The sequence below is a fragment of the Carassius carassius genome, chromosome 35, assembly GCF_963082965.1.
Source record: "Carassius carassius chromosome 35, fCarCar2.1, whole genome shotgun sequence".
In the NCBI taxonomy this organism is placed as follows: Eukaryota; Metazoa; Chordata; class Actinopteri; order Cypriniformes; family Cyprinidae; genus Carassius; species Carassius carassius.
The window spans coordinates 19,985,817-20,000,634 of record NC_081789.1 but is presented as its reverse complement, the minus strand read 5'-3'; the positions used below and the strand labels follow the sequence as shown (position 1 = coordinate 20,000,634).

At 37.3% G+C, this 14,818-nt stretch overlaps 4 protein-coding genes across 4 annotated transcripts; all 4 read left to right on the top strand.

Moving 5' to 3' along the window:
- Nucleotides 1-231: 231 nt before the first annotated feature.
- On the top strand, nucleotides 232-2,632 carry LOC132115744 (apolipoprotein D-like). The gene is made up of 5 exons (XM_059524158.1): nucleotides 232-374; nucleotides 1,300-1,439; nucleotides 1,659-1,780; nucleotides 1,861-1,946; nucleotides 2,047-2,632. Exons 2-5 carry the CDS (start codon nucleotides 1,323-1,325, stop codon nucleotides 2,280-2,282), a joined length of 561 nt encoding a protein of 186 aa, XP_059380141.1. The 5' UTR covers nucleotides 232-374; nucleotides 1,300-1,322; the 3' UTR covers nucleotides 2,283-2,632.
- A 312-nt stretch (nucleotides 2,633-2,944) lies between these two features.
- On the top strand, nucleotides 2,945-4,259 carry otos (otospiralin). The gene is made up of 3 exons (XM_059524157.1): nucleotides 2,945-3,079; nucleotides 3,459-3,482; nucleotides 3,767-4,259. Exons 1-3 carry the CDS (start codon nucleotides 3,016-3,018, stop codon nucleotides 3,952-3,954), a joined length of 276 nt encoding a protein of 91 aa, XP_059380140.1. The 5' UTR covers nucleotides 2,945-3,015; the 3' UTR covers nucleotides 3,955-4,259.
- A 1,504-nt stretch (nucleotides 4,260-5,763) lies between these two features.
- LOC132115742 (COP9 signalosome complex subunit 9) lies at nucleotides 5,764-8,126 on the top strand. Its single transcript, XM_059524156.1, has 3 exons — nucleotides 5,764-5,967; nucleotides 6,315-6,387; nucleotides 7,962-8,126. The coding sequence occupies exons 1-3, from the start codon at nucleotides 5,905-5,907 to the stop codon at nucleotides 7,997-7,999; spliced, it is 174 nt and encodes a 57-aa protein (XP_059380139.1). The 5' UTR covers nucleotides 5,764-5,904; the 3' UTR covers nucleotides 8,000-8,126.
- A 1,584-nt stretch (nucleotides 8,127-9,710) lies between these two features.
- On the top strand, nucleotides 9,711-14,532 carry and1 (actinodin1). The gene is made up of 5 exons (XM_059524844.1): nucleotides 9,711-9,861; nucleotides 10,504-10,584; nucleotides 11,416-11,460; nucleotides 11,589-11,728; nucleotides 12,483-14,532. The coding sequence occupies exons 2-5, from the start codon at nucleotides 10,521-10,523 to the stop codon at nucleotides 13,962-13,964; spliced, it is 1,731 nt and encodes a 576-aa protein (XP_059380827.1). The 5' UTR covers nucleotides 9,711-9,861; nucleotides 10,504-10,520; the 3' UTR covers nucleotides 13,965-14,532.
- The last annotated feature ends 286 nt before the right edge of the window (nucleotides 14,533-14,818 follow it).

Below are 14,818 nucleotides of genomic sequence, written 5' to 3'. Positions count from 1 at the left end.
CATGGTTACCTAAATCACTTTTAATGGTTATGTCACTGTCATTTGGAAAGTCTGATCGCCAGTGTTATGAATAAAATCTGCTGAAAATAATCTTAATAAATAACTTATTGTAGTCACTTGAGCTATTTGACTAGACCATTTTGTAAATGGAGGACAGTAGACACACAATCTTCTCAGCAGCACACACCTTGTCACTGTAGTACTGCTCCCATGATATCTATTTCCAAAATCAGCTGCTTCTTGTTACAACACAATCTCAGTGTGTCATGATGAACATCTCCTCCTTTCTTGTCAGCACACAACTACTGGACCAGCACACACACGCAACACAACACCTTCAGCTCTGCACTTAACAACAAGTTCATCTGGAACAGGTATCGATTTACTTTGCATTGTTAATAAGTCTGTTTTGTGCTATTATACTTAATCATAAATCTATAAATGACCATTTTCTGTACTTGTATTGTGTATTCTGTGTATTGTGTAACTGTGGTGTCAGGTGTAAAACTTTGGTCTAAAAATTTCTTAAAAACAGAAGAAAAAAAAAAGCTTATACTTCTCAGCTTTGATAACTTCTACTACAACAGTATTTATTTTGTTCCAGCAAACTGGATTATATGCCGTTTAATTATTTAACAAATATATCACAGTAAATAAGTTCATATAGACTAGAATTGTGTTCTTATATTGTTCATGTAAATGTAAAACATTTTAGCATAAAAAACAAAACATTACGTTTATCAAAAATATATAATATCATCAGCAAGTGATATTAAACTATTTCATAACATCACAGTTTCATAACATACCTAACGTGCACATGTTCAGTGATTTGTGGCGATCGTATGCAAACAGGTCCAACAGGTCTGACAGCTTCTGATCAACACAAAACCTGACATTTAAGATAAAAGACATCTCAAAAAATCCACCGTTCTACATTACACTTTAAGTGAACATCAGGTCCATTCACACAGAGAGAGACATGGTAACATAGCACAGCTGAATGAAAAAGTGCTTTAAAAAAGTCCCCAGAAAAGTTTTAAAAATAACTTGACATGCTTAAAAAAAAGAAGAAGAAAAAAAAGAAACATATCTCTGACAGATGTAGCACAGAGGAATGGAAAAGAAAACTTTTTATTTTTTAAAGTTAGCTGTTTCCGTACAGTGAAATGCAAAGCCTGATTTGTTCTGTGTTAAAAGACTCTTATTCTAACTAGACAATGCAATTTACTAATATTCATGTAACTTTGTGACATATTGTCATGACATGAAAATGACAAATGCATCTTGTGCTCACAGCTAAGACAGCAGCTCTTGACAAGATGAAGACCGTGAGTGCGTTGCTCGTATCTCTACTGCTTCCCTTGGTCTCCGCTCAGACATTTCGTTGGGGCCCCTGCCCAACACCGATGGTCCAGCCAAACTTTGAAATAAACAAGGTAGGACTATGCAAATATATAGAATTTCAAAGATGATTAGCCCCCAAAATGTCCATTATTTACTCGCCCTCATGTCTTTCAAAACCCAAATACTGTTATTTTGTTTGGTTTGGAATGGCATGAGGGTGAAAAAATAATGACAGGATTTGAATTTTTGGGGTAAGTATGCCTTTAATGGTCTACAGTGAACTTATATTTTGCTTTACCATTCACTCCAAGTACCTCGGAAAGTGGTATGAGATCGAAAAGCTCCCAGCATCCTTTGAGAAAGGCAAGTGCATTGAGGCAAATTACGCGCTAAGACCTGACAACACTGTCCAAGTTGTCAATGTTCAGACATAGTGAGTAATCAATTCTTTTGACTAAAATAGAACTTGGGTTTTGTGTATCCATGACTAAACTGTGTGTTTATATAAAACAGCAAAGGAAAAATAAGGAAAGCAGAGGGCACAGCAATCACTCAGGACCCGATGGAGCCAGCCAAGCTTGGAGTCAGTTTCTCCTACTGTAAGTTCATGAATGTGTGTGTTCAAACAACACATTTCTAGAACATTCAAATCTGTTATTTTGTTAATTCACCATCTGCCGCTTATTTGTATATATGCAGTCACTCCCTACGCCCCATACTGGGTCCTCTCTACTGACTACAGCAGCATTGCACTGGTCTATTCATGCACTGATGTTCTCCGGCTCTTCCATGTGGACTTTGCCTGGATCCTGTCACGCTCACGCATTCTGCCCCCGGAGGCCATCTACCATGCCAAAGAGACCTTCTCACGTGACAACATTGACGTGAGCAAAATGCTTCCCACAGATCAGGAAGGATGCGATAGTCCTCTTTAAACACTGAAGACTGAAATATATCTTTTTGGTATCTATCACTATTATGGGTGAAAATGGTTTAAGTTATCATTATAAAATTTATCTCGCATAAAAGTGTCTGAACCCAGCCAGCACATAATTAAACCTAATGTGTATATGTATGTTGTATATCTTAAAAAAGAATAAATAAAATGCATTGGAGATTTTGCTTGTGGAGCATTCCTTAGACATTATTTTATTAAACAGGTGTTTATTTTATAAATATACTGGAGTCCTCTCTGTTCTGCACAATTTGAGATTGGTCCTCAAGATTGGGTTTTCTATGCCTTTCTGAATGTTTAATGTTAATAAAAAATGTGTTCAGATTTTTATTTCATTTTCATGGTTGTATGGAATGATGCATAAACCAACTTGATTTGAAATATCATATACAGCCCTGAGTTGGGTTTCAATTATGTAGATCTAGTTTGGGAGGGGACAAACTATTCCTGAACCTGGGGTTCAGTCTGTGCAGAACCTGTGAGACACCGCATCTGTTAAGATCTCAGAAACGAACGGATCACTTGTATAATCACTGCTGCAAAGAGGTAATGTTCATTTCCAAAACAATTAACAATAAACATAACTTGTTATGTGACCTAAATGAAAAGTAAGTTATATGCATGCAATATAGCTAAAGTTTACCTGCTTTTTCAAGCTTGCTTATATTTCCCTTAAATTTAAATTTGTTAAATTATCTTTTTTTTTTCAGGAAATGATGAAGTGGACTATTGTTTTGGGGGTTTTCTTGCTATGTTTTCTTGCTAATAATCTCACCGGTAAGCAGTATATATTACTCATATTACTACTATTATCTTTGGGCACTTTGGATATTTACTTTAAAAATTATATTTCAAGATTTTCAGAATTTAAAAAAGAATCGCTGTAGTTTATGGTAAATATTTCTGTATCATAGGAGAAAAGAACATTTTATGAAAGAAAAACAGTGAAATACCACATGTTCATATTATAAACGATAAAGACTTAATTCGTGTTCATCAGGAGAAGTGTGCACATAGTTAGGAATAATATTTGTGAAGGAAACGCACACATTTCTTGAATCCCTTGGGAGATCCTCAGTTCTCATGCATGAATCAGCTCTTTGTGAGGGAGGATTTTAGATTTCATTCACTTTTGTTCTACTCTCTCCTTCCACAGGTGCCAGATTCATTCCTGAAGGGGGTAAACAGACTATTTACCATTTTGTTTACACACCTTTAGCCAGTATATATTAATAGTAATATTTCAAAATTCTAAATGCAGAATGAGGCTTTTATTAGAACAAATCACTGAACTATTGGTGCTGGGTTTATAAATATACTCACTATGTTAATTGTATTGTCATGTTTGCCTGTGGCCACAAAGAGGCACATTTAGACATAACTTCTGCAGTTACACATCAGGAATTCTGGAATGCAGAAAATCAGCAGGAATACACAAGTTCTGTTTTTCTCTCTCAAATGCAGTGCCCTATGAACGGCCCCCGGCTGTGCCCTACTGGTCTTATTCCACCTCAGATTTCTGGAACTATGTGGAATACTTCCGCAACATTGGGGCCTACGACCAGATCAATGAAATGGCCAGAACTTTCTTCGCCCATCAGCATCTAGGAGACACGCTGGGTTATGAAGTGGCAGAGCAACATGAACACTAAGTGGATGTTATTAGTTCATCACTGATCTTTTAGTCTTTGTTATTAGAAACTAATGATAATTTACTAAATATAAGTAAACACCATTTATAACCCTATAATAAAAAGTGTTGTGCCGTATCCATAAATGTATTACTACTAATAAAAAAGCATATAGGAATTACAGTTAATGTTTCATTGTAGCGTGATTAACAGCTTCAGAGTGCATGATTGTGGTGTATTGTAAATGTAGGAAATATAAGAAATAAAACCATAAAGTGTCATACTGATGCACAGAAATTATTTAAATGCAATCACTGTAATAAACCGGAGGACCAGTTCTCCAACCAAACCAGTGGGACCCGGTTTCCACCCGGTAACGTTTTGACGTAACACCATTAGTGGATGTGAAGCCTCATACTGTCCCAAATCGCGCACTTCATGTGGACTTTCGGTCTCGTGGACTTGAAATGCGCGTGCTCGCCGAGTCTACGAGTCCGTAGGCCGTCCCATTCAGCATTTTAACGCTCCGAAGTGTGCTCAGCAGCGCCCCCTTTGTACCCTTGAAGCGGTCTTCCGCGAAGCCCGCATAGAAGCAGGCTCCACGCACTTCAACTACCCAGGAATCCTTGCGAAAGACCAATCAGACAACAGATGGGAGGATATTTCGCTCACGGACTGTAAACATGGCTGAGAAGAGAATATTTAAGTGTAAAAGTATCAATGTTTTTTTATGACATAGGCGTACATTTTACCAGTTGTTACTTACAGTTATACAAACATTATCGACCAGTTGATATCTCAAACATAATAATAGCGCGTTAAATAATACGATCGCATTATGATTCATTACATAAATAGAACCGAATGTCATGGCTTTATGAGTCATATAAACGTAGTATGAATATTGAAACCTATAAATTTTTCTTAAACTCATTTTAATTTTGTGTTAAAATTTAACATTATGTATTATTATGTACAAATGTATTTATCATTTAAATAACCATGACATCTATTCTAATGCCCAGGTGGCATTTACAATTATAGAACTGTAAAAGCAGGCTGTGTATTTCACATGGACATATTATTTGGGAAATTAAAATTAATCCTGTTCTCTATGCTAAAGACTGTAATTTGTTTAATGATATTTGTGATATTTTTCTAATAAAGGGACTGATGAGATGACCTTTAAGTTTATTCAGCTCCGTATGGAGAGGGATAAGTCAACCAGACCTTCTTCCTGTTTCCGGCGTGACGATCGAGTCTGTCCCAAAATACCTCTCAATGCACCCTCGCGGACTCGCGCTAAGGGCCCTATAGGTCTGCACTGCATGACGTCACCGAAGTGTGGACTCTGAGGAAGTCCACAAGGCCGGAGTGTGCCATTTGGGACAGGGCCACTATTCCGAAAATCGATTCCTTCAAACAGTTCATAGTAAAGAATCGGTTCAGAGCGGTTTAAGACATCACTTGATCCTGGCAACGTCCAAAGAACTCCATGTTTAATTCCATTTTATTATTATTATTATTATTATTATTATACAATTATCATTATGTTTAGGTAATCAATTATAGTTGTTTTCAGGTCTATTTGCAGCCATGATTCAGCTCATTTTAAAATGTCTTAATAAAAAAATAATTTATTAAAACATTTTAAGTCCTTCAGAAATACATTTTGCATTCACGTACGTTTCGGATGAACACGTGTTAGGAGTACGTTTCTTATATTTTCACTTTTGCTATTTGGCCCAAAATTAATTCAGAAATCGCACCCTTCAAATCAGGTTGGGGAAACAGGTTCATTTAAAAAGATTCGACCCAAAAGAACAATTCATTCAGGAATCGGACATCACGAATCGAAACAGCACCGGAAACCGAGGGAAGCATTTGTTTTGGTGAATGTGACCGTGAGCTGAAAAATACGTTATTGTAACATTTGTTTACCGCTGACGTTTTAGTATTCGCGCTGAAGTTATGAAGCCAGCGGTTGATGAAATGTTTCCTGAGGGAGCTGGTCCGTATGTGGACCTGGATGAGGTCGGTGTTTACACATGTTTCTGTATGATGGTCTGATTAGCCATTTAAAAACGTGTATCTTTAAGTTTACGTTTCATACTCTTAAAATATCATATATATGTAAACGAACAGATGTATGTATAATTTCAAGTAAATCTGTATAAACTACAGCGTAACTTAACTTTCCACTGTAACTGTAATCTTTCTTCTATAACGTTACAGCTAAAAAAAGCGCATTTTACTCAGTTGCACAAATAATCCCAATAGTACTTATTCAGTAAATGTTTAGTTAATATTTATGGCGTAATATTTGTTTTAATTGTATTATAAAGGTGCAGTAGTGATGCTGTAGCGCTGTGTGTTGACAGGCAGGGGGCAGCACTGGACTTCTGATGGATCTGGCCGCCAATGAGAAGGCCGTACATTCAGACTTTTTCAACGGTGGGACTCTTTTTATTTGGTTAGACTCACAAAGTTATTTGATGCTGTACCACATACCATAGGTGTGTGTTCATGGTGTGTGGACTTTGGATGGGATAAATGCAGAGCACTAATTCAGAGTATGGGTTACCATACTTGGCCACACGTCACTTTCAAAATTGTTTAGAAATATTTAAATTTTTATGTACAGATAAAATACTTCAAAGAGCAAAACATTCCAATTTTATTTTTATTTTTTACGATTTATTTACTGTTCTAGGCCTGTAAATGTCCATTTTTAAATTGAAATTATGGAATAACTGGAATATTGTAAGATTTTTTTATATAATGCTCATTATTATTATTTTAATGTATTTAAAAATGTAATTTATTTCTGTGATGGCAAAGATTTTATTTTATTTACTGATTTGCTGCTCATTTATTATTATTATCAATGTTGACAACAGTAGAATCATCAAGTTCAGCAGTTAAGATTTTTGTGGAAACTGTCATACATTTTTAAGATTCTTTGATGAATAGAAAACTCAGAGAAAAATAAAATGAAAATATTTTGTACATTATAAATGTCTTTATTGTCACTTTTGAGCAACTGAATGGATTCTTGCTTAAAAGTATTGCGTTCCACAAAAATATGAAGCAAAACAACTGTTTTCAACATTGATAATAAGAAACGAGCAGCAAATCAGAATATTAGAAGGATTTCCAGAGGATCATGTGACACTGAAAAAATTGTGCTAAAAAAATCTGCTTTGCATCACTGGGTTAAATTACATTTTAAAATTCACATAAAAACAGTTATTTGACAATGTTTGATCGAATACATGCAGCCTTGGTGAGCATAAGAGAATAAAAAACAAACAAAAATAAGATTTATTCCAAACTTTTGACTGCCATTGTGTCTATGTGTCTATGTGTATATATATACACACACACACACACACACACACACACACACACACACACACACACACACACGCGCATCTATGCCAAAAATAAATAAATAAATATATATATATATATATATATATATATATATTTTTTTTTTTTTTCCTGAAGTTGCTGTTTTTATTTGTTTGCTTGGCAACAGAATATTATAAAGTGCTTTAGCATGCTGACTCTACACTTTTCCACCTCCTCTATATAGCGATAGTAAAGGTAGTTTGAGTTTGGCACAGGATGGCCTAAAAACAGGCAGTAAAGTGTAAAGGAGGTATGAAGCTGAGCCCATGTAAAGCACTTTTATTGGGCTTCATTGGCTCCAGCGCAGCAGGTCTTCCCTCTTTAGAGGCTCTGTATCCATCTGCAGCGCTTGAAGTAGCTGAATACGTGTCATTCAGGGGGCCCTTTTGAAAAGCTTCATGGAAAAAAACCTAGAGACCTCGATAAGAGCACATGCACTCATTTTACTGAGAACAACAGGTTTTAGATGAGGTTTTTGTTCAATTTATAAAAAAAAGATCTCTACATATTCTGGTTTATTTTGCTATATCAAAATTACTGTATGTATAGGCAAAAAATATATTTTTTCCCCCTTTTTTTGTGCTATTAATTTTATGCTTCTCTTTTCTCCACAGATTTTGAAGACCTGTTTGATGACGATGATATTCAGTGATGAAGAGGACCGATAGGATTTCTCCATTGTATAAAATGCTGTACATTTAAGTGTTGTTCTTTCTTCACTTTCAGAGTGATTTTGTGTTGTTAACTCTGTTGAATAATACATTTTTGTGCAATACAAAGTCTTACTTTTTCCAGATGTTTCCACATAAAAAAAAAAACATTCCGAGTCAAAGTTGGAATTATTATGAACATTTTTCCCTAGGCTGAAATCTGTTTCTAGCCCTGATTGTAGGTTTTTGCACATTCCTGAACACCTGTAAGGGTGCATAATTACATGTGCGATCCACTTTTAACATAAAGCACAGATGGTTTACACTCTGACATTAACATAAAAATCTTTTTTTCTCCAAGATAAATCTGAACAGTCATCACAATCTGTTATCATTCGTGTCAGATAATTTAAAAAAGCATACATTAATTCCTAATCTGTATTACTGCATCACAAACAGGGTTTTAATTATGAATGATCACTTGAAATGCCATTCTGCACAGTTAATTGTTGGATGATGGATTGTGCTGGTGCTTGGCAGATGTGCATATGATATAATTCTCCATAAGGGTTTTGTCCTGTTTACTGCAGTTCAATGCATTTATTTTGACACAATATACATTATTGTGTTATTATATGGTCTTAAAGGTAACCTACAAGCATACTCAATTTAAATAAACTGTTCTTCCAAGAACGTACTCACTCTCAGGTCATCCAAGATTTATGAGTTTGTTCCTCGTTTTGGATCAGATTTGAAGTATTTTAGTGTTTCATCACTTGCCCACCAGTGGATCCTCTGCTGCTGAATGAGTGCCGTCAGAATAAGAGTTCAAACAGCTGATAAAAACATCACAATCCAAAAGCAATTGGCATGACTCCAGACCATCAACTGATGGATTGTGAAATGATAAGCTGCACATTTACAAGAAACAAACTCATAATTAAAACATTTCAATTTGAAAGTCTGTTATATTAACATTCCCTCCGGTGAAAAAGTTCTTCTGTTGTTTACCTCACATCAAAATGCACTGACGTACTTGTTTAGGGCTGTTTTGGTCTGTAAATGGTGCTTGATCTATGCATATTTCTCTCCTGATTCAGACAAAATGATTTTTCACTGGAGGAAGCAATATTATGGATGGAGGATTTTAGCTGGAAGCAATGGTTTGAAGTTAAAACGTCTTGATAAATTTGTTTATTACAGTCATGCAGCTTGTGCATTACTGACATGTGGATTATTGTGATGGTTTTATCAGCTGTTTGGACTCTCATTCTGGCAGCACCCATTCACTGCAGGAGATTCACTGGTGAGCAAGTGATGTAATGCTAAATCATTTTAAATTTTAAATCTATTGAAGAAACAAACTCATCTACATTTTGAAGGCAACTAGTTTAGATATAGAAATCCACAAAATAGCCTATACCGAATAATTTTAGGTGATATTATTTTATGTATTTGTTCTAAAACAACTGCAAAAATTGTAATTTTTATGTCCTGATTTTTGTCCTTCAGCATTTTTTCTTCACTTTTTAAACACAAAACAGTTGATGTTATTTTCTCTCCTCCTGTTTCTGTGTCTATAATTGCAACATCTGATTGGTTGACTCGCTATGCCAAAGAGGGCCAATCATAGGGCTGGAAGCAACATGTACTTGGCCCTATGGGATGCACCTTTTGTTTTTAATTATGAAGGTTGGGTTTAAATTGTGGCCAGGTTCTCAACGGTAGCCCAGTCGGTGTACAGGGGTGTGTTGAGACTGTAGTACACAAGGGGTTTGGCTCACCTTCATCTTCCAGTCGGTCAGCTGTAGAGCTGAACTTCAAGGCCTCTCCTCAGTGGGTTCACATCATCATCCTTACACAGGTAAGACACAGCTCAAACCATTTTTATGTCTTTTCATATGAATGATTAGAAAACAAATGCACATTTCTACATTTCAAAAACCCTTACAAGTACTTTTACCAATATGCAGATGGGCACCAAATGTTAACAGTTCTTAAACATTTGAACTTTTTTTTTTTTGGCAGTTAAACGATAGTAAGATCATTTTTTTATTGTTCTATATTAAAGAAAATATTTCAAACTTTTTGTCTGGAAAAAGTTAAAAGCTGCACAAGCAAAACACTGACATTGACAAAGATTAATGTAAGACAGCATGAAGAGCATACAATTATGTTGAACATGTAAATGACGTTTCTTATATATATTTGTAGAACATAAAACCTAATAATTTGCAGGTAATCAAACATACAGAGTGAAGTTTCTTTTACTATTTGCGGTTCTTTCTTATTTGATAAATTCTTCTTAAAATTGTCAAATATTAGTTCAAATATTGCTAATTTTAGATAATCAAATATAACGGTGCAATAGGACATTCTCTCTTATAACAGTTCTCATTTGCTACTATTATTATCATCTTGAGAGGTTCATCATGTTAAAATATGAATATGAAAATACATGCTACATTTAAATGCTAGGCCTATAAATGATTTTGTTTATCCAAAGGAGTCAGGAAGGTTAAGATGGCTAATTTGAGAGGATCTTCCATCTTCCATGTGTTGCTGCTAGCAACATTATTATTACCAGGTGAGACTTTTGAAATTATACATTTTCTTTAATGTTAAAAATTGTTCTTTGGTTTTCCTCACAGTTAGAGGTTTTTAAGTAGGAATCTTTATTTTTAGTAGTTCTATGATAAAACTCCAGATCATTTAGAAGGTGCTCGACTCAATGACTTTGTATCTTCTGAGTAAAATTTCCCCAAAAGCCCTGTATCAAGCAAGGGGGTATTAAGTTTCTGAGTGCCAGGTCTTTGTTTTTTGCTCTGCAACTGATAAAATGATTAACGGTTGTCAGCAAAACTCAAATGCACCAGGTTTCCAGATGTGGCAGCAGTTTACAAGCTCATAAAAAATAAACTTGCTGATACTTTGAAAGAGCAGCATTTCCTTGCCTTCCTCATAGACAATGAGATCTTCCATTCAGTCACCTCACAGTAAAGAAATCCATGAGCCACTCGTCCCCCGTTTCAGCAGAAATAAACATCACCTTTAGAGATAACACAGAAAAAGTGTCAGTTCATAAGTTTTTTTTTTTTGGCGCTAGAATAATTAGGTTCACCTGTAAGTTCATAGGCTCCTTTCCTTTGTAGATTTTATAGCTTTTGCTTGTAGATGAGCTTGGTTACTGCGGCCCCCTGCTGCCAGGCATCAAAGTGCTGATGTGTGCTGTTTGAAGATTAATTTCCTACAATACCCTGTATATTACCACCTTCCCTTCCCCCAAAAACTTGTAAAACCGCATCCTGCTGGGTCTTTACTGTCTGTAAGCATTTTCGACTCGGTCTTAGAAAAATACAACATCTGGTTGAGATTCAAACCCCCTAATTTTTTCCCCTCTACTCTTCTTCTCAAACAGAGTTTCTGTTGGCTGGCCCTGTGACCCAGCATTTAAAAGGAGATGGTTAGTATGCCTTGTTCTCCTGTTCTGTCTGTTTCTTTATGGAGTCCTAATTTATTTATCTGATGTATATCTACTATAAGATCTGAATGTTAGATATGCACAGTGACGTGACATAATGTTTCTGCCAGATGGAAGTGATGAAAAGGCTGGCATTGAAGCAGTTCCAAAGAAACTAATCCGGAACAGGAGAAACATCAGTTGGTACAAGCAGCACTCTGACTTCTGGAGCTGGTACAAATACTTCACTGACAATGGAAACCAAGAGGGAGTGAGTACAGCATAATATAAACTAAACAAGACAACACAGCACACCTGCAGGTCTAATAAGAATTTTCATAGTTGTTGCAAATGTTAATCTTAAAGGGATAGTTCACCCAAAATTTTTTAATTCTGTCATTAAGTACTCAAACTCACGTCTTCCAAACCCATAAGACCTTTGTTCATCTTTGGAACACCATTCAAGATATTTTTGTTGAAATCTGAGAGCTTTCTGACACGGCATAGACAGCAACACAACTACCGGAAATGTACTAAGGACATTGTTAAAACAGTCCATGTGACATCAGTGGTTCAACTGCATGCGTCGTGGTACGCTCGTGGAAATGCGTTGAAGACATTATTCAATTTATGTTTTTTCTTTTTTTTGTATTTGCACACAAAAATTTTCTCTTAGGTTAAAAAAAATCATGGCTGAACCACTGATGTCACATTGACTATTTTAACAATGTCCTTACTACATTTCTGGGCCTTGAATGTGGTAGTTGCAGTGTTGTCTAAGCTGGGACAGTAATTTCTGTTCTAAAGATGAACGAAGGTCTCACGGGTTTGGAATGACATGGGGGTGAGTAATTAAAGACAGAATTATCCTTTTTGGGTGAACTATCACTTTAAGGATGCACAATATATCAGTACCACATTGGTCCAGAAATTCAATTCCAGAAATCAGTTACCATCATGAGGATTATTTGTGTTGGTTATATAGTCCAGATAGTGAATCAAAATCATTCATGTTCACTTTACAGGTTGCAGAGCTGGATCGCGTCTATCTTTCATACTTGCAGAACAAGAATCGAGCTGAGTCAGGTCGTTCCTACAAGCTGTACCTGCAGCACCTTAGCGACATCTACAAATCTTGTGCCGAGTCTGATGACCCAAACTGTGTGGCCTCCTACACCAACAGACCCAAACCCAAAGCTGAGGCACCAGTGCCTGCCCCAGTCAAGTCTTGTGACCCTTACAGAGACCCATACTGCTTGCACTCAAAGGGATACTCTTATTACCCATACATGGCTCCAGCCCCCGCCGCTGTCAAAGGCCCTGCACCTGCCCCTGCCCCTGCCCCAGTCAAAGCCCCAGCTTACATTCACACACCTGTGGTGAAGGATCCACGTTCTGGTCAATACTTCTACTCTCCGCTGGTGCAACCCTTCCTGTCAGCAGAGCAGAGGACCGAGCTGTTGCGCATCTGTGATGCCGAGGATGTCGAGTGTCTTCAGTACCACCTCCGTGCTGCTTACGGATACAAGCCTGCTGCTTCCCTAGCCCCATCCTACGCTCATCTCGGCTGTGACCCTAAGACCGATCCTCACTGCGTCCCCCATTTGGTCCAGAAGGCACCATCTGGTCTGTACCTGCGTTATCCCCATTGTGACCCTCGAGTTGATCCATACTGTGCTTATGCTGCTGCTCTGGCATCCTCGCAAAACCATGAAGCCCCTTCTTCTGGCTTGGAGAGACCCTGCAACCCTCTCTACGAAGATAACTGCAACCCTCTGACAGCCACAAGGTTTGGCAGCCTGGCTCATGAAAATCTGAAGGACGATCCCGCCTCTGAAGCCGGTGCCATGCGGGCACCTCCGAGCCCCCGTCGTGACCCCTATGCCATGCACCGAGATGCATCTGCTGGGGCTGACCTGCGAAGACACCTGCCTACACATCTCCAACCTCCAAGGTACCAACCAGAGGAACCTCAACATCCTTTGGGACCACGAGGGAAGACCAAGGAGGGATATGACTGTTTCATCGGGTATGATAAAGAGTGCTTCCCACTGGGTTCCCAAAACGAGCACCGTCCTGCTGTGCACAGACAGCTGTCCAACCCAAGTGAAGCCTACGAGCCCCACCTGAATGCCGATGGAACCAGGAATGGAGTGATCGAACCTGATCCTGACTGCGACCCAGAGTACGACAGAAACTGCCGCTTGCGCCGCTACAGATCTGAGGTGGCCGAACCGGCCAGTCCATCACCTCAAGAGGAGCCTGCCCAGGAGGAATCCCACCGTGAGGAGATCCCTCAGCATAGAGAAGAGTCCTACCCTGAGACCCCAGGCTATGACCAGCAGCAATATGAGCACTACATGAGTGGACAAGAGGATCCATATGCTGGATACGGCCCCCAGGAACCAGGAGCGACTAGCTTTCAGGATGTCCTGAGAGGATACGGTGGTCGGTATCCTGGTCAGGATGACCACCATGCCTACAACGGAGACTACAGAAATAAATAAATACCTGTGACAATGTATGCCAAGAATAGTAGATCAGGACAGAACACATTTTTGTAGATACATTTTGCAATGCACACTTGTAGAAAAGGTGCACATGCATTTTCACAGGATTTCACTTGGTTCACTCAATATTTTTGAGAGCTGCTGAAATTTCCTAACTCTGGAGTTTGACAGCACTTGTATAGGAAAAAAATAATTAGATTCTTATGATTTCTTGCTGATTCTTTAAGCCCATGTAATCATATTGTATCTCAAGGAGAAGTATCTCTCTTCTACTAGAAGAGCACTTGAAAGAGCTCTTTGTATCTTTGTGGAGGGAAAATTACACAAAACAAAGTATGTAAAAGGTGAAAAGTGTACTATATTGAATATACTGTAACCTCACCCAATTTGGCTTTTTCTTTGTAAATTCACCCACTAATTTCCCTTCAAGTTAATGTTTAATGAATTTCTAGGACCCTTGCTTATTTGTATTCTTTTTTAAATGGCCAAATTGATGCTTTGTGATTTGTTTGCATATTTGTAAGATGTTTTTCTTTGAAAGTTTCAAATAAAAGCTTTACACATCTTGAGTTCTTTTTATTTGCAAATGCACCATTACTACTGACAAACTAGCTAATTTAACAAAAAGTTTTTCAATATATTACAATCAAATAACATTATATATATATATATATATATATATATATATATATATATATATATATAAAACGCTGGTAGAACCTGTTGTTGCTCATTTTATTGGACTATCACAAGCAAGTGAATTATTATGCCATCCTACTGTATTGTCGTTCACAGAGCAATGTAATAGTAAAAACTGATTAATTATCTCACTCTTCAACTTACTTACACAT